The sequence below is a fragment of the Bombina bombina genome, chromosome 6 (assembly GCF_027579735.1).
Source record: "Bombina bombina isolate aBomBom1 chromosome 6, aBomBom1.pri, whole genome shotgun sequence".
In the NCBI taxonomy this organism is placed as follows: domain Eukaryota; kingdom Metazoa; phylum Chordata; class Amphibia; order Anura; family Bombinatoridae; genus Bombina; species Bombina bombina.
Genome location: NC_069504.1, coordinates 620,018,903 through 620,042,162, shown reverse-complemented (window position 1 = coordinate 620,042,162; position 23,260 = coordinate 620,018,903). Strand labels below are relative to the sequence as shown.

Below are 23,260 nucleotides of genomic sequence, written 5' to 3'. Positions count from 1 at the left end.
TGCATAGAAAGAGTTCTAACACCACCGAGAGGGGGCGACAGGGACAAACGGTTAGCCAAACGTGAGATCTTTTGGATCTTTACACTAAAAACAAGACACCTCCTTGGTTTGAACTCAATGTATGATCTGATTAATTATTGGGAGTAATAGACAGGGTCTGGTGAATTAAACTATTCCCTACATTTCTCCCTATCTCCTTTACTCTCTTCCTCTCTCTCGTACCCCACAGTGGGGTCTTGTTCTAATAATCTAACCATTCCCTTTGGAAACTTTTGGGGATGTTAGATCCCTGTTCTAATTACATCACAGACAAACTGTTGATATATACAGGGCTAGGTATGAGAATGAGCAAAAGTTAGTATTGTCTAGCAAGCTCAATATTTGGAAGCATTAATGTTATTTACAAGGTATATATTTAAAACTTTTCCCACTATTAAGCAACCATCCTAGTCCAATATGATGTCTTAATAAATGTTCTTTCTAGTCTGTCCATGAAGCCCCCTATTTTGAAGAATTTGCCATTTAGCCACTTCAATAGTGTGTTGCACTAGTTACATCTCAGTACATCAAATACCATAAATATTTAGGAGTTGACATATCGAATACGCTGCACACAGCCTCATTACATGTCAGGCAGCTACTGTAGATTAATCCACGATAAGGGAGGTTGTATATTGCATTCTTGAAAGTTTTATTAAGCAATTATTCATGCTCAATATGATGTCATAAATGATCGTCCTAGTCTGTGCATGAAGCCCCCTATTGTGTAGAATTTGCCAGTTAGCCATTTTATTAGTGTGTTACAATATCCACATCTTAGTTTTTCAAATATAACAAATACATAGGAGCTGATATATACACACTCTATACAAAGCCTTGATATGTGTGAGGCAGCTACTATTGACAAATTCACGACAAGGGAGGATAAACAGTACATTTTATTTTGTGAGCGTTATGACCGTAGGGTACCACACTTTATATGGGTACCTATTAAGCTTACCACAGAGTGGATAATAGCTTGTTTTGAATGTCCTTGTCCTAGGTGGGGGTGTTTTATTACACATGAGAAATTCACACAATGGTTAATGAGCACTGAATACGTTAAATGGTGTTTTGTGCTATTGCCCTATAGGAGTCAATCACTCAGTTTTTAAAGGCGGGGTTAGTCCCACGCAATTTAGCAGCTTTGATAACGACAACAAGCCGAAACATGTCAGCTGTACGAGCTGACTCCTGTTAGGGCATTACCACCTTGTTTCCTGTTGTTACCAATTTTATTTTTTATGGATGACAAATAAAAGTGTTTTATTTTTACACATTCGTTGGTGCTCCATCCTATCCTTTACTTGCTGATTTTAAGACTTTTATGGAGGCACATTGGTGTTGCGGTCGGGTCTACCTGACATTATTTGTACACACTCGGTTGGTTCTCTGTTTTTTTTTTCCTATACCGCCCACGAAGGGTGGGGCTTAAGTTTGCGTGGTTTATTGAGCACTTGTTCCAGGCCTCTGCAAGTATACGGAGATGTTTTTCTCAAGTTACGGTGTTGTCCGGTGGACACTTGGCCTCAACTGCTCCGGATTACATACGACCCTAGGCAGCAGTTATAGAAGGGTTTCTTGGTTGGTAAAGAGTACGGTAGGCGCCACGGCAGAGCTGTGGCTTGGTGCAAGTGGCCTTTTTCAGGGAATTCAAATAAATAAGTTATTATAAGATTGCAATACAGCAGTTATTATCGTTTATCAAATGGTGCTAAAGTTTGTTATTATTAGAACGCTTGCAATAAAAATTTTAGCGTTTTTTTTTTTTTAAAATTTAAAGGTATAGCACAGTTTATTTTTCTAATATTTCAATTTCTGTACTACAACCTGTTTGCACTTTGTTTTTCTGTTTAACATGACTGACCATCTGGAACATACTTGTTCTATGTGTTTAGCTGCCAATGTGGAACCCCCTCTTACATTTTGTCCCTCATGTACTGAAAGGGCCTTACAATGTAAAGAGCAGATTTTATTTAAGGAAAGTGTGTCTAAGGATGATTCTCAGTCTGAGGAGGATCAGGGTATGCCGCCAAATTCTTTCCAAGCGTCACAACCTTTAACGCCCACCCAAGCGACGCCAGGTTCTTTAACCGCGTCTACTTCATTTACTCTGCAGAATATGGCTGCAGTTATGTCATCTACCCTTACAGAGGTTTTATCTAAGTTACCAGTGTTACAGGGCAAACGTAGCAGGACAGAAGTAAATTTGAATACTGAGTCCTCTGATGCTTTGTTGGCCATTTCCGATGTACCCTCACAGGGATCTGATTTGGGGTCAGGGAACTTCTGTCTGAGGGGGAACTTTCCGATTCGGGAAGTGTGTTACCTCAGACGGATTTGGACGTCATGTCCTTTAGATTTAAGATTGAACACCTCCGCCTGTTACTTTGGGAGGTTTTAGTGACTCTGGATGACTGTGACTCTATTGTGGTGCCACCAGAGAAATTGTGTAAGATGTACAAATACTTAGAGGTACCTGCTTACTCTGATGTTTTTCCGGTTCCTACGAGAATCTCCGAGATTATTACGAGGGAATGGGACAGACCGGGTATCCCGTTCTCACCTTATCCTAATTTCAAGAAAATGTATCCCATATCTGACACTGTTCGGGACTCTTGGCAAACAGTCCCTAAGGTCGAGGGAGCTATATCTACCCTGGCTAAGCATACAACTATTCCTATTGAACACAGTTGTGCTTTCAAAGACCCTATGGATAAGAAATTGGAGGGTCTTCTAAAGAAGTTGTTTATTTTTCAGGGTTTCCTTTTACAACCAATTACCTGCATTATACCAGTTACCACTGCGGCGGCCTTCTGGTTTGATGCCTTAGAAGAGTCTCTTAAGACTGAGACTCCTTTAGAGGATATTTTAGATAGAATTAAGGCTCTTAAGCTGGCTTATTCTTTTATTACAGATGCCGCCTTTCAGATTGCCAAATTGGCGGCTAAGAATGCCAGATTTGCTTTTTTAGCGCGTAGAGCGTTATGGTTAAAATCTTGGTCTGCTGATGTGTCATCTAAGTCAAAGCTTTTGGCTATTCCTTTCAAGGGAAAGAATCTATTCGGGCCTGACTTGAAAGAAATAATTTCTCACATAACGGGAGGTAAGGGTCATCTCCTATCTCAGGATAGAACTGCTAAACTGAGGGGTAAACAAAATAATTTTCGTTCCTTTCGGAATTTTAATGGAGTCCCCTCTTCTTCCTCTTCTTCCGCCAAGCAGGAAGGGAATTTTGCTCAGGCCAAGTCCGTCTGGAGACTCAATTAGGCTTGGAACAAGGGTAAACAACCCAAGAAGCCTGCTGCTGCTACCAAGACATCATGAAGGGGCGGCCCCCGATCCGGGACCGGATCTAGTATGGGGCAGACTTTCTCTCTTGCTCAGGCTTGGGTAAGAGATGTACAGGATCCTTGGACACTGGAAATCGTGTCCCAAGGGTATCAGCTGGAATTCAAAAATTCGCTCTCAAGGGGGAGGTTTCTTCTTTCACGATTGTCTGTAGACCAGATAAAAAGAGAGGCGTTCTTACGTTGTGTAAAAGACCTCTCTACTATGGGAGTAATTCCTTCCGTTCCAAGACTGGAACAGGGACAGGGGTTTTACTAAAATCTTTTCGTGGTCCCCAAAAAAGAGGGCACGTTTCGACCCATTTTAGATCTAAAAAGTCTAAACAAGTTTCTCAGAGTCCCATCCTTCAAAATGGAGACTATTCAAACAATTCTGCCATTGATCCAGGAGGGTCAATATATGACTACCATGGACATGAAGGATGCATATCTTCATATTCCTATCCACAAGGATTATCAACAGATCCTAAGGTTTGCCTTTCTAGACAAACATTTTCAGTTTGTGGCTCTTCCCTTTGGGTTGGCCACAGCACCCAGGATCTTCACAAAGGTTCTAGGGTCACTTCTGGCGGTTCTCAGGCCGCGGGGCATTGCAGTGGCGCCTTATGTGGACGATATTCTGATCCAGGCGTCTTACCATCTAACAAAGTCTCATACAGACATGGTTCTGTCCTTTCTGAGGATTCACGGGTGGAAGGTGAATCTAGAAAAATTTATGAAAATTTTCTTGACGGAGGTCAGAAAGTTAAAGATTCTGAATACATGCCGAGCTCTTCAGTCCAATCCTCGGCCATCAGTGGCTCAATGCATGGAGGAAATTGGATTGATGGTGGCGGCAATGGACATCATTCCGTTTGCTCGTTTTCATCTCAGACCACTACAACTGAGCATGCTCAGGCAGTGGAATGGAGATTATGCAAATGTCTCTCCTCAGATAGATCTGGATCAGGAGACAAGAGACTCTCTTCTTTGCTGGTTGTCGCCGGATTATCTGTCCCAAGGGACGTGCTTCTGCAGACCCTCATGGTTGATAGTGACAACGGACGCCAGTCTACTAGTTTGGGATGCAGTCTGGAATTCCCTGAAGGCTTAGGGTGTGTGGACTCAGTCGGAGTCTCTACTTCCAATCAATATTCTGGAATTGAGAGCAATATTCAATGCTCTTCAGGCGTGGCCTCAGTTGGCTTCGGCCAAATTCATCTGCTTTCAGTCGGACAACATCACAACTGTGGCTTACGTCAATCATGAGGGAGGAACACTGAGTCCCTTAGCGATGACAGAAGTATCCAAGATAATTCGGTGGGTGGAGGCTCACTCTTGTTATCTATCAGCATCTACATCCCAGGAGTGGACAACTGTGAAGCGGACTTTTTAAGCAGACAGACGTTTCATCTGGGGGAGTGGGAACTCCATCCGGAGGTCTTTGCCACTCTGATTCTCAGATGGGGCAGACCGGAATTGGATCTGATGGCGTCTCGTCAGAATGCCAAGCTCCCAATATACGGATCCAGGTCAAGGGATCCTCAGGCCGAACTGATAGATGCCATGGCAGTGCCTTGGTCGTTCAACCTAGCTTATGTGTTTCCACTGTTTGCTGTGATTGCACGGATCAAACCGGAGAGGGCTTCGGTAATTCTAGTCGCGCCTGCGTGGCCTTGCAGGACTTGGTATGCCAATCTGGTGGACATGTCCTCTCTGCCGCCGTGGAAGCTTCCATTGAGACAGGACCTTCTCATTCAGGGACCCTTCCAACATCTGAATCTAGTTTCTCTGCAGCTGACTGCTTGGAGATTGAACGCTTGATTTTATCTAAGCGGGGGTTCTTTGATTCGGTCATTGATACTTTGATTCAGGCACGTAAGCCTGTCACTAGAAAGATCTACCATAAGATATGGCTTAATTATATCTTGGTTGGTGCTAATCCAAGGGCTACTCATGGAGTAGAGATAGGATTCCCAGGATTTTATCCTTTCTCCAAGAAGGATTGGAGAAGGGGTTATCAGCAAGTTCCTTAAAGGGACAAATTTCTGCTTTGTCGATTTTACTACACAAGCGTTTGGCAGATGTTCCAGACGTTCAGTCTTTTTGTCAGGCTCTGACCAGAATCAAGCCTGTGTTTAGACCAATTGATCCACCCTGGAGTTTGAATTTAGTTCTTAATGTTCTTCAAGGGTTCCGTTTGAACCCATACATTCCATAGATATTAAGTTGTTATCTTGGAAGGTTTTATTTTTAGTTGCTATTTCTTCTGCTCGTAGAGTTTCCGAGCTTTCTGCGTTACAATGTGACTCGCCTTATCTTATTTTCCATTCTGATAAGGGGGTTTTACGTACCAAACCTGGTTTCGTTCCTAAGGTTGTTTCTAATAAGAATATTAATCAGGAAATTGTTGTTCCTTCCTTGTGTCCTAATCCTTCTTCTAAGAAGGAGCGTCTGTTACATAATTTGGACGTGGTCCCTGCCCTGAAGTTTTACTTGCAGGCGACTAAGGAATTCTGTCAATCATCTTCATTATTCATTGTTTTTTCTGGAAAGCGTAGGGGCCAGAAGGCTACGGCCACCTCTTTCTTTTTCGCTGAAGAGTATCATCCATCTGGCATATGAGACTGCTGGACAGCAGCCTCCTGAAAGACATACGGCTCATTCTACTAGGGCTGTGACTTCCTCATGGGCATTTAAAAACGATGCTTTTGTTGAACAGATTTGCAAGGCTGCAACTTGGTCGTCTCTTCATACTTTTTCCAAATTTTCCAAATTTTATACTTTTGCTTCTTTTGAGGCTGGTTTTGGGAGAAAGGTTCTTCAAGCAGTGGTGCTTTCTGTTTAGGTTCCTGTCTGATCCCTCCCTTTCATCCGTGTCCTATAGCTTTGGTATTGTATCCCATAAGTAAGGATGAAATCCGTGGACTCGTCATATCTTGTAAAAGAAAAGGAAATTTATGCTCACCTGATAAATTGTATTTCTTTTACGATATGACGAGTCCACGGCCCACCCTGTCATTTCTAAGACAGGTATTTATTTTTGTTCAGTCACCTCTGCACCTTTTGGCTTTTCCTTTCTCTTCCTAACTTCGGTCGAATGACTGGATTGGGAGGGAAGGGAGGAGCTATATATACAGCTCTGCTGTGGTGCTCTTTGCCACTTCCTGCTAACAGGAGATTTAATCCCATAAGTAAGGATGAAATCCGTGGACTCGTCATATCGTAAAAGAAATAAATTTATCAGGTAAGCATAAATGTGTGTGTGTGTGTGTGTGTGTGTATATATATATATATATATATATATATATATATATATATATGTGTGTGTGTGTATATATATATATATATATATATATATATATATATATATATATATATATATATATATATATATATATATATATATATATATATATATATATATACACACATACACACACACACACACACGCGCGCTATCTGCAGTTGTTTAACCTTATAAATGTTGCCTCTTGGTTTGTTTACTATTTCAGCATGCTTTATTCATTTTTCTTCTCTAAAATGTAGACCAGCGGGTCTGAAAGTGAAAGCCCAAAACGAAGAGTCCTAAGAACAAGAAAGCCGTAAGTGTTACTAGGAAATACCAGATGCTTTAATTGTCTTATTTTCTATATAACCTCTATCTTTCTGTGTCTATAAATTCCCATTTTTTCATAAAGGTGTTAAGAGTCAACAATTCATGGGAATTGCCTATCCTGCCACTAGGAGGAATTCTCTATATAAACACTCCATAGCATTCAGTCTTGTCTTTACCTTTGCTGGAGGTAGGTGAAGAATGAAGTTGTGGAAGATTATTTTATTTTAGGGTTTCCTGGTGTTCCCTCTTCAGTACTGATCTAGTCATGAAGGGTATGTTGGAGTGTTAGGATTTAAAGGGACATTCCAGTCAAAAAATATATGCACATAGATTTATTGCGTATTTGAATAGAAACATATTTTCAATATACATGTATTGGCAAAAATGCTTCTATTAAGAGTTATCAGTGTTTTTGTGTTAACATTTTTCTCTGCATGTGAAGCATACCTAGATATTGTCACTGTACCCACATTTTAAATAATGCAGCTGCTTAGAGCATCAGTAGGACCTGTATCATGTCAGCAATTAACAGTTTGAGTTATTACCAGATGGTACAAGCACCTTAGGCTCTCTGAACAAGTGTTGTGTTTAAAATGCTGGTGGACGGTGCATACTTAAATACACTTTTGAAACAGCTTTAGCTTTTATTAGAAGCATTTGCTCTGTTTCATTCTCACCTCTGTCAGCTTGGCTAAACATTAGACTGATTGCTATAGGAGAGTTTATATAGAGCTCTGAGGATTGGAAATTTTTGCCTTCTCCTAGTTGCAGGAAAGGTAATTCCCAGGAGTGATGGATCGTGGACTCTTATCACCATTAAATAAAGGAATTTATCAGGTAAGATATAAATTAGTTTTCTTGTCTCTTTTGTCAGCACCATACTTAGAGACAGTAAGCATCTCATAATTATTATACATTTCTATTGTGCTGCTAAAGAATAACATATCCAAGTCTTAACAATTTAAAAAAAAAAAAAAAAAAAAATGAACATCTTTTTTTCTGTAATAATTAATAGCCAAACTCCCCTCACCATTTGACTTTTATTTTGAGGAGCCATTCTGGGCTTTAGTTAGCAGACTACCAGGCTCGCCACAGTCATAAAGTTAGTGTAAAATACATTTATTTGCAGTTGTTAGTTAAAGCCAATTGGAGAAAGATATCTAGCAGAGTTAGTTTTGAAATGTTTGTTAGAAATTGCTCAATTTCTCTTGTGTATCCAGTCCACGGATCATCCATTACTTGTGGGATATTCTCCTTCCCAACAGGAAGTTGCAAGAGGATCACCCACAGCAGAGCTGCTATATAGCTCCTCCCCTCACTGCCATATCCAGTCATTCTCTTGCAACTCTCAACTAAGATGGAGGTCGTAAGAGGCATGTGGTGTTTTATACTTAGTTTATTTCTTCAATCAAAAGTTTGTTATTTTTAAATGGTACCGGAGTGTACTGTTTATCTCAGGCAGTATTTAGAAGAAGAATCTGCCTGCGTTTTCTATGATCTTAGCAGAAGTAACTAAGATCCTTTGCTGTTCTCATATATTCTGAGGAGTGAGGTAACTTCAGAGGGGGAATAGCGTGCAGGTTTTCCTGCAATAAGGTATGTGCAGTTAAAATATTTTTCTAGGGATGGAATTTGCTAGAAAATGCTGCTGATACCGAAGTAATGTAAGTAAATCCTTAAATGCAGTGATAGCGACTGGTATCAGGCTTATTAATAGAGATACATACTCTTATAAAAGTGTATTTTAAAACGTTTGCTGGCATGTTTAATCGTTTTTTACATATGTTTGGTGATAAAACTTATTGGGGCCTAATTTTTTCCACATGGCTGGCTTGAATTTTGCCTAGAAACAGTTCCCTGAGGCTTCCCACTGTTGTAATATGAGTGGGAGGGGCCTATTTTGGCGTTTTTTTGCACAGCAAAAATTACAGACACAGACATCCAGCTTCTTCCTGCATGATCCAGGACTTATCTGAAGGGCTCAAAAGGCTTCAAAAGTCGTATTGAGGGAGGTAAAAAGCCACAGTAGAGCTGTGGCAGTTGTTGTGACTGTTTAAGGGGTTAATCATCCATTTGCAAGTGGGTGCAATGCTCTAACTTATTACATACACTGTAAAAATTTCGTTAGTGTAACTGCATTTTTTCACTGTTATTTCAAAATTTGGGAAAATTTGTGTTTCTTAAAGGCGCAGTAACGTTTTTTTATATTGCTTGTAAACTTGTTTTAAAGTGTTTTCCAAGCTTGCTAGTCTCATTGCTAGTCTGTTTAAACATGTCTGACACAGAGGAACCTACTTGTTCATTATGTTTGAAAGCCATGGTGGAGCCCCATAGGAGATTATGAACTAAATGTATTGATTTCACCTTAAACAGTAAAGATCAGTCTTTATCTATAAAAGAATTATCACCAGAGGGTTCTGTCGAGGGGGAAGTTATGCCGACTAACTCTCCCCACGTGTCAGACCCTTCTCCTCCCGCTCAGGGGAAGCACACTAATATGGCGCCAATTACATCAGGGACGCCCATAGCGATTACCTTGCAGGACATGGCTGCAATCATGAATAATACCCTGTCAGAGGTATTATCTAGATTGCCTGAATTAAGAGGCAAGCGCGATAGCTCTGGGGTTAGGAGAGATACAGAGCGCGCAAATGCTGTTAGAGCCATGTCTGATACTGCGTCACAGTATGCAGAACATGAGGACGGAGAGCTTCAGTCTGTGGGTGACATCTCTGACTCGGGGAAACCTGATTCAGAGATTTCTAATTTTAAATTTAAGCTTGAGAACCTCTGTGTATTGCTTGGGGAGGTATTAGCTGCTCTGAATGACTGTAACACAGTTGCAATTCCAGAGAAATTGTGTAGGCTGGATAGATACTATGCGGTGCCGGTGTGTACTGACGTTTTTCCTATACCTAAAAGGCTTACAGAAATTATTAGCAAGGAGTGGGATAGACCCGGTGTGCCCTTTTCCCCACCTCCTATATTTAGAAAAATGTTTCCAATAGACGCCACTACACGGGACTTATGGCAGACGGTCCCTAAGGTGGAGGGAGCAGTTTCTACTTTAGCAAAGCGTACCACTATCCCGGTTGAGGACAGTTGTGCTTTTTCAGATCCAATGGATAAAAAATTGGAGGGTTACCTTAAGAAAATGTTTATTCAACAAGGTTTTATTTTACAGCCTTTTGCATGCATTGTGCCTGTCACTGCTGCGGCGGCGGCATTCTGGTTTGAGGCCCTGGAAGAGGCCATCCAGACAGCTCCATTGAATGAAATTATTGACAAGCTTAGAACGCTTAAGCTAGCTAACTCATTTGTTTCTGATGCCATTGTTCATTTGACTAAACTAACGGCTAAGAATTCCGAATTCGCCATCTAGCGCGTAGGGCGCTATGGCTTAAATCCTGGTCAGCTGACGTGACTTCAAAGTCTAAATTACTCAACATTCCTTTCAAGGGGCAGACCTTATTCGGGCCTGGCTTGAAGGAAATTATTGCTGACATTACTGGAGCCAAGGGTCATACCCTTCCTCAGGACAGGGCCAAATCAAAGGCCAAACAGTCTAATTTTCGTGCCTTTCGAAATTTCAAGGCAGGAGCAGCATCAACTTCTTCCGCTTCAAAACAAGAGGGAACTGTTGCTCATTCCAGACAGGCCTGGAAACCTAACCAGTCCTGGAACAAGGGCAAGCAGGCCAGGAAGCCTGCTGCTGCCCCCAAGACAGCATGAAGGAACGGCCCCCTATCCGGAAACGGATCTAGTGGGGGGCAGACTTTCTCTCTTCGCCCAGGCGTGGGCAAGAGATGTTCAGGATCCCTGGGCGTTGGAGATCATATCTCAGGGATATCTTCTGGACTTCAAAGCTTCTCCTCCACAAGGGAGATTTCATCTTTCAAGGTTATCATCAAACCAGATAAAGAAAGAGGCTTTCCTAAGCTGTGTGCAAGACCTCCTAGTAATGGGAGTGATCCATCCAGTTACGCGGACGGAACAAGGACAGGGATTTTATTCAAATGTGTTTGTGGTTCCCAAGAAAGAGGGAACCTTCAGACCAATCTTGGATCTAAAGATCTTAAACAAATTCCTCAGAGTTCCATCATTCAAAATGGAAACTATTCGGACCATCCTACCCATGATCCAAGAGGGTCAGTACATGACCACAGTGGACTTAAAGGATGCCTACCTTCACATACCGAGTCACAAAGATCATCATCGGTTCCTAAGGTTTGCCTTTCTAGACAGGCATTACCAATTTTGTAGCTCTTCCCTTCGGGTTGGCCACTGCCCCGAGAATTTTTACAAAGGTTCTGGGCTCACTTCTGGCGGTTCTAAGACCGCGAGGCATAGCGGTGGCTCCGTATCTAGACGACATCCTGATACAGGCGTCAAGCTTTCAAATTGCCAAGTCTCATACAGAGATAGTTCTGGCATTTCTGAGGTCGCATGGGTGGAAAGTGAACGTGGAAAAGAGTTCTCTATCACCACTCACAAGAGTCTCTTTCCTAGGGACTCTTATAGATTCTGTAGAGATGAAAATTTACCTGACGGAGTCCAGGTTATCAAAACTCCTAAATGCTTGCCGTATCCTTCATTCCATTCAACGCCCGTCAGTGGCTCAGTGCATGGAAGTAATCGGCTTAATGGTAGCGGCAATGGACATAGTGCCATTTGCGCACCTGCATCTCAGACCGATGCAATTATGCATGATAAGTCAGTGAAATGGGGATTACTCAGATTTGTCCCCTCTACTAAATCTGGATCAAGAGACCAGAGATTCTCTTCTCTGGTGGCTTTCTCGGGTCCATCTGTCCAAGGGTATGACCTTTCGCAGGCCAGATTGGACGATTGTAACAACAGATGCCATCCTTCTAGGTTGGGGCGCAGTCTGGAACTCCCTGAAGGCTCAGGGATCGTGGACTCAGGAGGAGAAACTCCTCCCAATAAATATTCTGGAGTTAAGAGCAATATTCAATGCTCTTCTAGCTTGGCCTCAGTTAGCAACACTGAGGTTCATCAGATTTCAGTCGGACAACATCACGACTGTGGCTTACATCAACCATCAAGGGGGAACCAGGAGTTCCCTAGCGATGTTAGAAGTCTCAAAGATAATTCGCTGGGCAGAGTCTCACACTTGCCACCTGTCAGCGATCCACATCCCAGGCGTAGAGAACTGGGGGGCGGATTTTCTAAGTCGTCAGACTTTTCATCCGGGGGAGTGGGAACTCCATCCGTAGGTGTTTGCTCAACTGGTACATCGTTGGGGCAAACCAGAACTGGATCTCATGGCGTCTTGCCAGAACGCCAAGCTTCCTTGTTACGGGTCCAGGGACCCGGGAGCAACGCTGATAGATGCTCTAGCAGCTCCTTGGTTCTTCAACCTGGCCTATGTGTTTCCACCGTTTCCTCTGCTCCCTCCACTGATTGCCAAAATCAAACAGGAGAGAGCATCGGTGATTCTGATAGCGCCTGTGTGGCCACGCAGGACCTGGTATGCAGACCTAGTGGACATGTCATCTCTTCCACCATGGACTCTGCCTCTGAGGCAGGACCTTCTAATACAAGGTCCTTTCAATCATCCAAATCTACTTTCTCTGAGACTGACTGCATGGAGATTGAACGCTTGATTCTATCAAGGCGTGGCTTCTCCGAGTCAGTCATTGCTACCTTAATACAGGCTCTGAAGCCTGTCACCAGGAAAATCTACCATAAGATATGGCGTAAATATCTTTATTGGTGTGAATCCAAGAGTTACTCATGGAGTAAGGTTAGGATTCCTAGGATATTGTCCTTTCTCCAAGAGGGTTTGGACAAAGGCTTATCAGCTAGTTCTTTAAAAGGACAGATCTCTGCTCTGTCTATTCTTTTGCACAAGCGTCTGGCAGAAATTCCAGACGTCCAGGCATTTTGTCAGGCTTTGGTTAGGATTAAGCCTGTGTTTAAAACTGTTGCTCCCCCGTGGAGCTTAAACTTGGTTCTTAAAGTTATTCAGGGAGTTCCGTTTGAACCCCTTCATTCCATTGATATTAAACTTTTATCTTGGAAAGTTCTGTTTTTTATGGCTATTTCCTCGGCTCGAAGAGTCTCGGAGTTATCTGCCTTACATTGTGATTCTCCTTATCTGATTTTTCATTCAGACAAGGTAGTTCTGCGTACCAAACCTGGGTTTTTACCTAAGGTGGTGTCTAGCAGGAATATCAATCAAGAGATTGTTGTTCCATCATTGTGTCCTAATCCTTCTTCAAAGAAGGAACGTCTTTTGCATAATCTGGACGTAGTCCGTGCCTTGAAGTTTTACTTACAGGCTACTAAAGATTTTCGTCAAACATCTGCCCTGTTTGTCGTTTACTCTGGACAGAGGAGAGGTCAAAAAGCTTTGGCAACCTCTCTCTCCTTTTGGCTTCGGAGCATAATACGCTTAGCCTATGAGACTGCTGGACAGCAGCCCCCTGAAAGGATTACAGCTCATTCTACTAGAGCTGTGGCTTCCACCTGGGCCTTTAAAAATGAGGCCTCTGTTGAACAGATTTGCAAGGCTGCGACTTGGTCTTCGCTTCACACCTTTTCAAAATTTTACAAATTTGACACTTTTGCTTCTTCGGAGGCTGTTTTTGGGAGAAAGGTTCTACAGGCAGTGGTTCCTTCCGTTTAAGTTCCTGCCTTGTCCCTCCCATCATCCGTGTACTTTAGCTTTGGTATTGGTATCCCACAAGTAATGGATGATCCGTGGACTGGATACACTTAACAAGAGAAAACATAATTTATGCTTACCTGATAAATTTATTTCTCTTGTAGTGTATCCAGTCCACGGCCCGCCCTGTCCTTTTAAGGCAGGTCTAAATTTTAATTAAACTACAGTCACCACTGCACCCTATGGTTTCTCCTTTCTCGTCTTGTTTCGGTCGAATGACTGGATATGGCAGTGAGGGGAGGAGCTATATAGCAGGTCTGCTGTGGGTGATCCTCTTGCAACTTCCTGTTGGGAAGGAGAATATCCCACAAGTAATGGATGATCCGTGGACTGGATACACTACAAGAGAAATAAATTTATCAGGTAAGCATAAATTATGTTTTTCAGAGATAAATTACATGAAATGAGACAAAATAAGTAATAAAACGGCATAGTAGTTTACTAAACATTTTATATAAATATCTCATGGTGTTTAATGTCCCTTTAAAAGGACAGTAAATACCTTGCAATTACAAGACACTTTTATTGGCTAGTATATTATTCTATAGGAAGACAAGTTTAAACATTTTTAAAACAAATGACCATCTAGTTTGCTACAGTTCTTTTTCAGTAGACAAATATTTTTAGAGAAATATATGTAGCAGTGTTAGCCTTGATAAGTCTGCACTACACACTATTTTCAGAGCTAAAATTACAATGCTAGAAGGGCCTGTCCTTATACTTTTATTGACAGAACCTTCTAGTCTTGTACTTTTAGCTCTGAAATTTGTTTTCTCTAACTCCCAGAAATGATAAAATACAGTGCTTGCCAGGATTATTACATGAGGTCCAAAACCTCTTTTCTCTTTTGTATGACCAAGGGGAGCAGGGACACTTCTCTTTTGGGTTAAAAAAAAAGACAAAAAAATAAACAGCTTTCTAGCATTCCCCCCCCCCCCCCCCCCCGGGTTGATCACTGTGACAAATGATGATCACCTACTTCACTTGATACTAGGCAGGTTTTCGAGGTGTGATACGTGGCTGTTTTGGAGCTCATTTCTCTCCTTCAGCATTTCTCAGTTTTTGGCCCTGTTGTTCTGCAGTCTTCCAATAGATTAACACATCAGCAGAGTCTGGATGTTATTAGAACAGTTAAAAACCTTGTTTGATGCAGTTGTTCTACAATGGTTCAATTCCATCCACGCATCCTTTTTATTTTTTTTTTATTTAAAGATGACGGTGGAAGATATGAATGTCAACAATTAATCTATCATAAGGAAAAAAAGGGGGGGGGGGGGCTGAGAAATAGATTTTTCTTTTTTACCTTATACTACCACCAGCTTCTCCTCTTCAAATATCCCTTTCCCCCTTAACTGGGCTTCAAGGACATATTCTGAATGTAAAAAATGGTAACAGCATTTGTTTCTGAGTAGCTCTTGATAGTGAGGAGATACATTTTGCATCTAATTGTTCTATAATCATCCGTTCATAATTTTGTAGCTTTTAAGTTCCTTTAAACTTTGGGCACTTCATGAGAGATCCAACATTTATTTCAAGCTAGTAAAGATAGCTTGGAAAAAAAATAAATCTCTCATACTTATAGAGGCTTAAAGCCTCTAGAATTTTAAAAATCTAAAATTATTTTGCTATTAAATCTTAACTTTCTCTGACAAAAAATTTCCCAACCAATATTCTGTTCTACTCTAAAATGTTTTAATCTTGGGACATTGCTTTGTCTACTTTCCATTTTCAAATAATTCTCGGCATTAAGTATGTCTGATAACAATTTTTGTGTGCTTCTCTTAAATTTAATTTAATACTTTTTTCAATCATGTTGTCAACTACACCTATCTACAAATGTGTTCATTTATGTTTAATCATATTAACAGATATATAACTATTAATCTGGCATATAATAATGAGATGGTAAACTTATTTTTATGAAAGGCACTAATTAACATGTCACGTTTTTCATCCTCCAAATCTTCTTTTTCAAAAAAATCACTTTTTATTTTTATTTTTTTGTGTTTCACCTGAATAAATTCATATTTATGCTTATCTGGGATAGGGAATTCTTGTTGTTACTGTTGAAAACTATATTTCTTTCCTAAGATATGGAGAGTCCTCAATTGCTGGTGGGAATATCCCTCCTGGTCAGCAGGAGGAGGCAAAGAGCACCACAGCAAAGCTGTAAAGTATTCCTTCCCTTCCCACAAACCCAAGTCATTCTCTTTGCCTCTGTACAATGGAGGAGGTGAAGTTTTGGTGTCTGAAAAAAATTGGATTTCCTTCACTTCAAGCGAGATTTTTGGGTTTAGCCGTAGTCCACGTTAATCTCTTCAGTAGGGTAGTGGTGGCTTTAAATCAGTTAGGAACTTGTGAGGTGGGCCTCACTGCGTTTTCCTAACATATTTGCTGCCCATGGTATAGAAAGCCAGATTAGGTTTATTCTGTTCTTTCTCTTTTTTACAGGTCTGTGTGAGGTGTGGCATACTCACGCTGTGTAAGCTGTCCTGTCGGACGGTCAGACTACAGGTAAGTGCCTTTTGTCTTCTGGGAATGGAGACTGCACTTAATAAGCTGCTACTTTAGCTGGGACATATTTATATCCTTGGTAAGGATATTTACAGGCAGGGAGCACGCACTGTTATTATCCTGATAAAAAGTAAATACCTAAGTCTCTTCTGTCACAATAAGTATTCCCCCTTTATGTTTTTTTTTTTTTTTTTTATAAAGATAAGAGCAGTAACGTATCGTTTATTCCCCAGAGCCATAACAGCTGCTAATACATGCTGAGTTGTGCTCCATGTACTCTGTTTGAGGGTAGTATGTGACAGGAAAACATGGCTCAGAAATGTGTTTTTGAGATGCTGGGGAAGCCGCAAGAGGCTTGTGTTCCGGGCTTCTCTGTTGTGAAGCTTTTCAGAAGATGTGAAGGCTATTTGGCGGTTTAATCCGCCTCTTTGAGACGTGTTGGAGCCGGATTGGAGGGCGCGCTTTTTTATAATGGCGCAGCTCCTTCGAGTCCGGTCATGTGGGTTCCTTCCTCAGAGTGGCGTTGGCTGCATCCGGGAGGATATCGCAGCAAGTTTTATCCTTTTTAGTATTCAGTTACGTGTGACATGCAAACAGGTTTCTCTGTAATTGCGATCCAAGTATGAACAACTTTGTACTCGGGTTGTTGATTGCTGCTGTAACTGTTAATTTTTCTTATGTGCCTAACAATAGTTCTGGGACACAAACTTTCTTTACTATATTATAGAAACACTTTTTCCAGAGTTTGACACCTCAGTCTGAATGCTGAGATGCAGAGAGCTTATCTTTAAATATCTTAAAGGATATCTTATATATACCAATACAGTTATCCTTATCGTCTGGTATATTAAGAAGCAGAGTATTATCTATTTAATTTTATGTGAAAATTAAAGGGCCAGTATATTTAATAAATATTTTTTCCCTTTTTTTCATACTTTCTATCATTTTGACATGGAGACTTCTATGAACAAAATGTTTTGCTGCACCCAGAGATCTTAATTGTATTGCAATTACTATTCTGCTTGTCTAAATTAATCTTTTAAAGTAAAGATACAATTTGTTCTTTTAAGCCTAATGTGTCTCAGGATGATGCTGTTATGGCAATGCCACAGTTTTCTCCTTTAACGTCCCAAGCCTCAATGGCGTCACATGCAGTGCCCTGCGGTGCCTCACAATCTTCTGGAGGAGTTTATTTACCTGCAGAAATTGTTGCTCAGGTATCTTCAGCGGTATCTGCTGCATTATCTGCTTTTCCTATGCTAAAAAGAAAAGGCAAGAGGAAAATTAGAGATTCAGATGGTAAGGTTTCTGTCCCACCCGCTGCTACACAGATTGCCCTTCCTCATAGGTCTAATGAGGAGGATACGTCGGTAGCCTCTGAGGGTGAAATCTCAGATTCGGACTGTATAATTCCTTCATCTGATGCTGAAGTAGTATCCTTAAGATTTAAGCTTGAACAACCTCTGTGAATTGTTGAACGAGGTTTTGGCTACCTTGGAGCGACTCGGATACATCTGTCGTTGTCAACCCTAAGAATCTAGTAAACTTTATAAATACTAGGATTCCTCTGTGGAAGTTTTTCCTGTTCCAGATGGTGCTAGGAGATTATTCACAGGAATGGGAAAAGTCAGGAATTTCCCCGTCTCTTGTCTTTAAAAAAATGTTTCCTGTCGCTGTCTCCATTAAATATCATGGTGCATGGTGCGTAAGTAGTAGGGACCATTTCTACTCTGGTTAAGAGAACTGTGATCCCTAGAGATGATAGCTGCTCTTTTCAGGATTAATGGACTTACATCTTTGTATTGCCACTGTGTCAAGTGCGGCATCTTATTGGTGCAACGCCTTGTCTGGTTTCATATTGGTAGGGACTCCTTTGCAGGAGATCCAGAACAGAGGAGATCCATTACAGAATTAAGGCTTTTAAACTAGCCAATTTTTTTATTTCTGATGCTACCATGCATGTCTTTTAGCCAGGAGTCAAGATCTAGCTTTGTTGTGCTAGCCCGTGGGTGTTGTGGCTTTATTCTTGGTTAGTGGAGTTTTCCCCTGAGTCCAAGCTTCTGGCGCTTCCTTACAAGGGTGAGACCTTGTTTGGTCCTGATCTGTCAGGAATTTTTCTTTCTGATATTACGGCTGGAAAAGGGTCTTTTCTACCTAAAAGCAAGATGGATAGTCCTAAAGGAGTTTGCCCCCAATCCGGGATCGGACAAGTGGGGGCTGAATCTCTGACTTTAAAAAAGGATACGAGATGTCCCAGATAGGCTACGGACTTAGTATCTCAGGTTTTCTACATAGAATTCATACCTTCCTCCCAGAGGCAGGCTTTTTTCTTCTTAGAAAGAGTCCACATCTGCATTTATTACTTTTGGGAAATAAGAACCTGGCCAACAGGAGGCGGCAAAGACAACCCAGCCAAAGGCTTAAATACTCCTCCCACTCCCCTCATCCCCCAGTCATTCTTTGCCTTTCGTCCCAATAGGATGGCAGAGAAGTGTCAGAATTTTTAATTTTAGTTTTTTTCCTCTTATGGAGGGTATTATTCTTCAGCATGGGACAGGAGTTTTTAGTAGTCCTGTCAGTCTCTCAGTGAGGGCTTGGATGAAAATTAGAGTCCGGAGATGCAGGGAGTTTCTTTCTGTGAAACCATCCCGACTCATATTAACAGCTCCTCAAGCAATCGGCTTTGTCGAACTTTGCTTCGCTTCCTGCTTTCTTCTCTCAAGTCCATGGCGGAGGCGATGCTACTATCCGTCACACTTGAAGGGCCGTGTTCCTGTTCCACGGCGTAGATTCCGGTAAGATAGTTTCATTTTACTTTATTCGTCAATGTACTGTAATGTGAATGTTTCCTGAGAGGCTACCACCTTTCGGGTCTAACTTATATATAAGGGTCTCAGTAAGTCTCTTTTAGTATCTTGGAATCGAAGGTTAATATCTCCTGAGAGGGGTTATTGAACAGGGGGGGTTTATAATCATGTTTATTATCTAATTCAACCTGCTTATGTGTGATGTTAACTGGGCTCGTGGTTGGAACATTGAGGCCTTTGGAAGTGACGCAGTCTTTTGGTTGGGCGTGCTTTTTTTTGTACTGTACGGTTCACCTTGTGTTCGGCCGTGGTTACGTTCCATTTTTCCATTTCCACATTCCCGAAAATTTCTAGTCCGCAGGGGTCTGGTCATAGAAGGTCGTGAGTGCCCCACCCATTGTGTGTGTCAGGTGCCGTTTTTGTTTTACTACTTTAGTCCATATTTAAATATCCTCTATCCAGTTATGGAGGATTCTGTTGCTTAGACTGTGTTAATTTCAGATTCAGTTCCGGAGGATTCTGATACTAAGACTATTTTGATTTCAGACTCTGTGTCCGGTGATGAATCCGGAGTGGCCTTGTTTACTCCTGTCAACCAGTTTTGTTCCATATGCCATTTTAGAGCGCCCGGTTCCACTCTGATAAGGTGATGTTGCGTACCAAACCTGGGTTTCTTTCTAAGGTTGTTTCTAATAAGAATATTAATTAGGAAATTGTTGTTCCTTCTTTGTGTCCTAATCCTTCTTCTAAGAAGGAGCGGTTGTAACATAACTTGGACGTGGTTCGTGCCCTGAAGTTTTACTTGCAGGTGACTGATTTCCGTCAATCATCTTCATTATTTGTTGTTTTTTCTGGGAAGCGTAGGGGCCAGAAAGCTACGGTTACCTCTTTCTTTTTGGCTGAAGAGTATCATCCGTCTTGCATATGAGACTGCTGGACAGCAGCCTCCTGACAGAATTACGGCTCATTCTACTAGGGCTGTGGCTTCCTCATGGGCATTTAAGAATGATGCTTCTGTTGAACAGATTTGCAAGGCTGCAACTTGGTCGTCTCTTCACACTTTTTCCAAGTTTTACAAATTTGATTCCTTTGCCTCGTCAGAGGCTGTTTTTGGGAGAAAGGTTCTTCAAGCAGTGGTGTCTTCCGTTTAGGTTCCTGTCTTGTCCCTCCCTTTCATCCGTGTCCTGTAGCTTTGGTATTGTATCCCACAAGTAAGGATGAAATCCGTGGACTCGTCATATCTTGTTAAAGAAATGAAATTTATGCTTACCTTACAAATTTATTTCTTTTACGATATGATGAGTGCACGGCCCACCCTGTCATTTCTAAGACAGGTATGTATTTATTTTTATTAAACTTCAGTCACCTCTGCACCTTTGGCTTTTTCTTTCTCTTCCTAACTTCGGTCGAATGACTGGAGGGGGCGGGAAGGGAGGAGCTATATATACAGCTCTGCTGTGGTGCTCTTTGCCACTTCCTGCTAACAGGAGATTTAATCCCACAAGTAAGGATGAAATCCGTGGACTCATCATATCGTAAAAGAAATACATTTTTCAGGTAAGCATAAATTTCCTTTTTGGCCATCTCTTCTGCTAGAAGAGTTTTTGAATTGTTTGCTTTCTCTTGTGATTCTCTTTATCTGATATTCCATAAAGATAAAGCTGTTTTGTGGACTACATTTTAATTTTTTACCTAAAGTTGTTTCCTCATATAACATTATTAGAAAAATTGTTGTTCCCTCCTTGTGTCTGGATCCAAAAAAAATGCTTCTGAAAGATCTTTAATTTTTGGATGTTAGAGCACTGAAATATTATGTTGATGCTACTAAGGATTTTAGACAGACTTCTAGTCTGTCTGTTCTTATTTTTGGCCCTAAAAAGTCCAGAAAGCCTCTATTGCTTTAGTCTCTTGGTTGAAACTTTTGATTTACTAAGCTTATTTGGAGGCAGGTCAGTTGATCAAATTTGCAAAGTGGCCACTTGATCTTCTCTGCAAACCTTTACTAAATTTTACCTTTTTTTTATGTTTTTGCTTAGTCAGAAGCAGCTTTTGGTAGAAGGTTCCTTCAGGCAGTTGTCTGTTTGATAATTGGTAATTTAATTTCTCAGCGAAAAAAAAAAGCTATTTTCCCCCCAATCCCTTCCTTTATTGTTACTCGTGGACTTCCACAGCTTGGGTATTACATTCCATATGTAACAGGTCATGGACTCACGCCACCTATATGAAAGAAAAAATAATTTATATGGTGACGTGAGTCCCTGAGCCCTTACCTGTTTGGGGTTGTTTTTTGTTTAAAGCTCACATTTTTTTTTTGTAGCTGCTCCTACTTTGGGCTGCTCCTTCTAACACCTCACCTCTTGGCTATACAATAAACTAAGGTGGAAGGGTTTTTATAAGATTTTTGGAGTTTGGGAAACTTTGCTTCCTCCTGGTAGGAATGTATATCCCATATGTATCGGGTCGTGGACTCTCGCCACCATGAAATAAATTAATCAGTTAAAGTATAAATTGTTATTTCTGGCCCTTTGCTAATTTCTGTTTTATTCTGTCAGTATGTCAAAGTTGTGAGGATTAGTAAAAGTTGCTTAATTTTTTTTCTATCTTACCAAAGAGAGAAGAAAAAGACTTATGATGATGATGATGATGATGAGGCTAGTAGTGCTGAAAGTGATGATGAAGATATGAAAGTCAGGTCTCGTAGACTGTTACCCAAACGGTGAGGAGATATTTATTTTCTTTTTAAGGCTACATTCGGTGAAATGTTAAGTAAAGTCCACAAAAGTAAGATTGATACAGTGATATTTTTACATACCTATTTAGTGCAGTGTGCAGGCCCAGTTCAATAAAGACACGTGGAAAGAAAAGGAAGCAGGACTCTTCGGAGGAGGACGATGATGATGATGATGATGATGACGACGATGATGATGATGATGGAACACCTAAAAGACAAACCAGACGCAGAGTTGCTAAAAATGTCAGGTATAATCTAATTTGATATTTTTTTAACCTTGTTTGTCTTCTGGCATCTAAACAAAGGATACATATTCTTCTAAGATATGCCTAAGCAGAAATAAAGTCTTGTTTTTTTAATTTACATATCATCACTATATATTTTCTCCTACATTGGTGTATCCGGTCCACGGCTTCATCCTTACTTGTGGGATATTCTCAATCCCTACAGGAAGTGGCAAAGAGAGCACACAGCAGAGCTGTCCATATAGCTCCCCTCAGGCTCCGCCCCCCCAGTCATTCTCTTTGCCACTCTAACTAGTAGCATCTCCACGGGGGTGGTAAAGAGTATGTGGTGTTTAGTTGTAGTTTTTTATTCTTCTATCAAGAGTTTGTTATTTTAAAATAGTGCCGGCTTGTACTATTTACTCTGCAGCAGAAAGTGATGAAGATTTCTGCCGAGAGGAATATGATTTTAGCACCAGTAACTAAAATCTATTGCTGTTCCCACGCAGGACTGTTGAAACCAGAGAACTTCAGTTGGGGGGAACAGTTTGCAGGCTTAACTGCTTCAGGTATGATCAGTCATTTTTCTAACAAGACCTAGTAATGCTAGAAGACTGTCAGCAATCCCCTCTGGGATAGGTAAGCCATTTTTCTTAGACTCTGTATAAAATTATGGCTTATATTAAGGGCTCTATGCTGGTTGACACTATTGTGGGCTAAATCTATTGCTTTTTAGCATGTTTTCACTATAAATAAGGTGTTTTTTCAGACTTTAAAACACTTTTGGGGTTTTGTTTTGCGCCTGGCACTTATTTGGACACCTATTCTAGTCAGAAAGGCCCCTCCACTCTGGAATGAAGAGGGAGGAGGCCTCATTTTCAAGCCTCAATTGCACAGTTGATTTGCTTAGGCAGTTCATGCAGCTTCACGTGGGGAGTCCAGAGGCATCAGAAAAGGCTCCAGAGAGGCTTATTGCCTACTAAAATAATCCCTAAGGAAGGTAAAGGCCACAGTGGAAGCTGTGGCATAGTACTGTAGTGTTTTTAACAGGTTAATTGCTGTTATTAGCTCCGGTTTGGGCATTAAGGGGTTAATTGGTCTGAAAATGTGTGTGCAATCCTTTCAAAGCATTAAGACACTGTGGTGAAAATTTCATTAAAATCGGATGTTTATTTGATGGTTTTTTGATGTTTTAGTAATAAAGTGTGCACTTTTATTATTTAAAGACACAGTAACGTTTTTGTCAAAAATAATTTTTATTGCATTGAAGATCTGTTTAAGTCTGTCAAACATGTCTGACCCTTCA

At 41.0% G+C, this 23,260-nt stretch overlaps 1 protein-coding gene across 4 annotated transcripts in view; it reads left to right on the top strand.

Moving 5' to 3' along the window:
* The window catches only part of CHD2 (chromodomain helicase DNA binding protein 2), a 1,035,232-nt gene that overhangs the window by 153,801 nt on the left and 858,171 nt on the right, over positions 1-23,260 (top strand). For all 4 annotated transcript variants that reach the window (XM_053717628.1, XM_053717629.1, XM_053717630.1 and 1 more), the window contains 3 exons: positions 6,918-6,973; positions 21,611-21,715; positions 21,820-21,978. In XM_053717628.1, the coding sequence (XP_053573603.1) occupies positions 6,918-6,973; positions 21,611-21,715; positions 21,820-21,978 (320 nt within the window). The remainder of the gene's footprint in view (positions 1-6,917; positions 6,974-21,610; positions 21,716-21,819; positions 21,979-23,260) is intronic.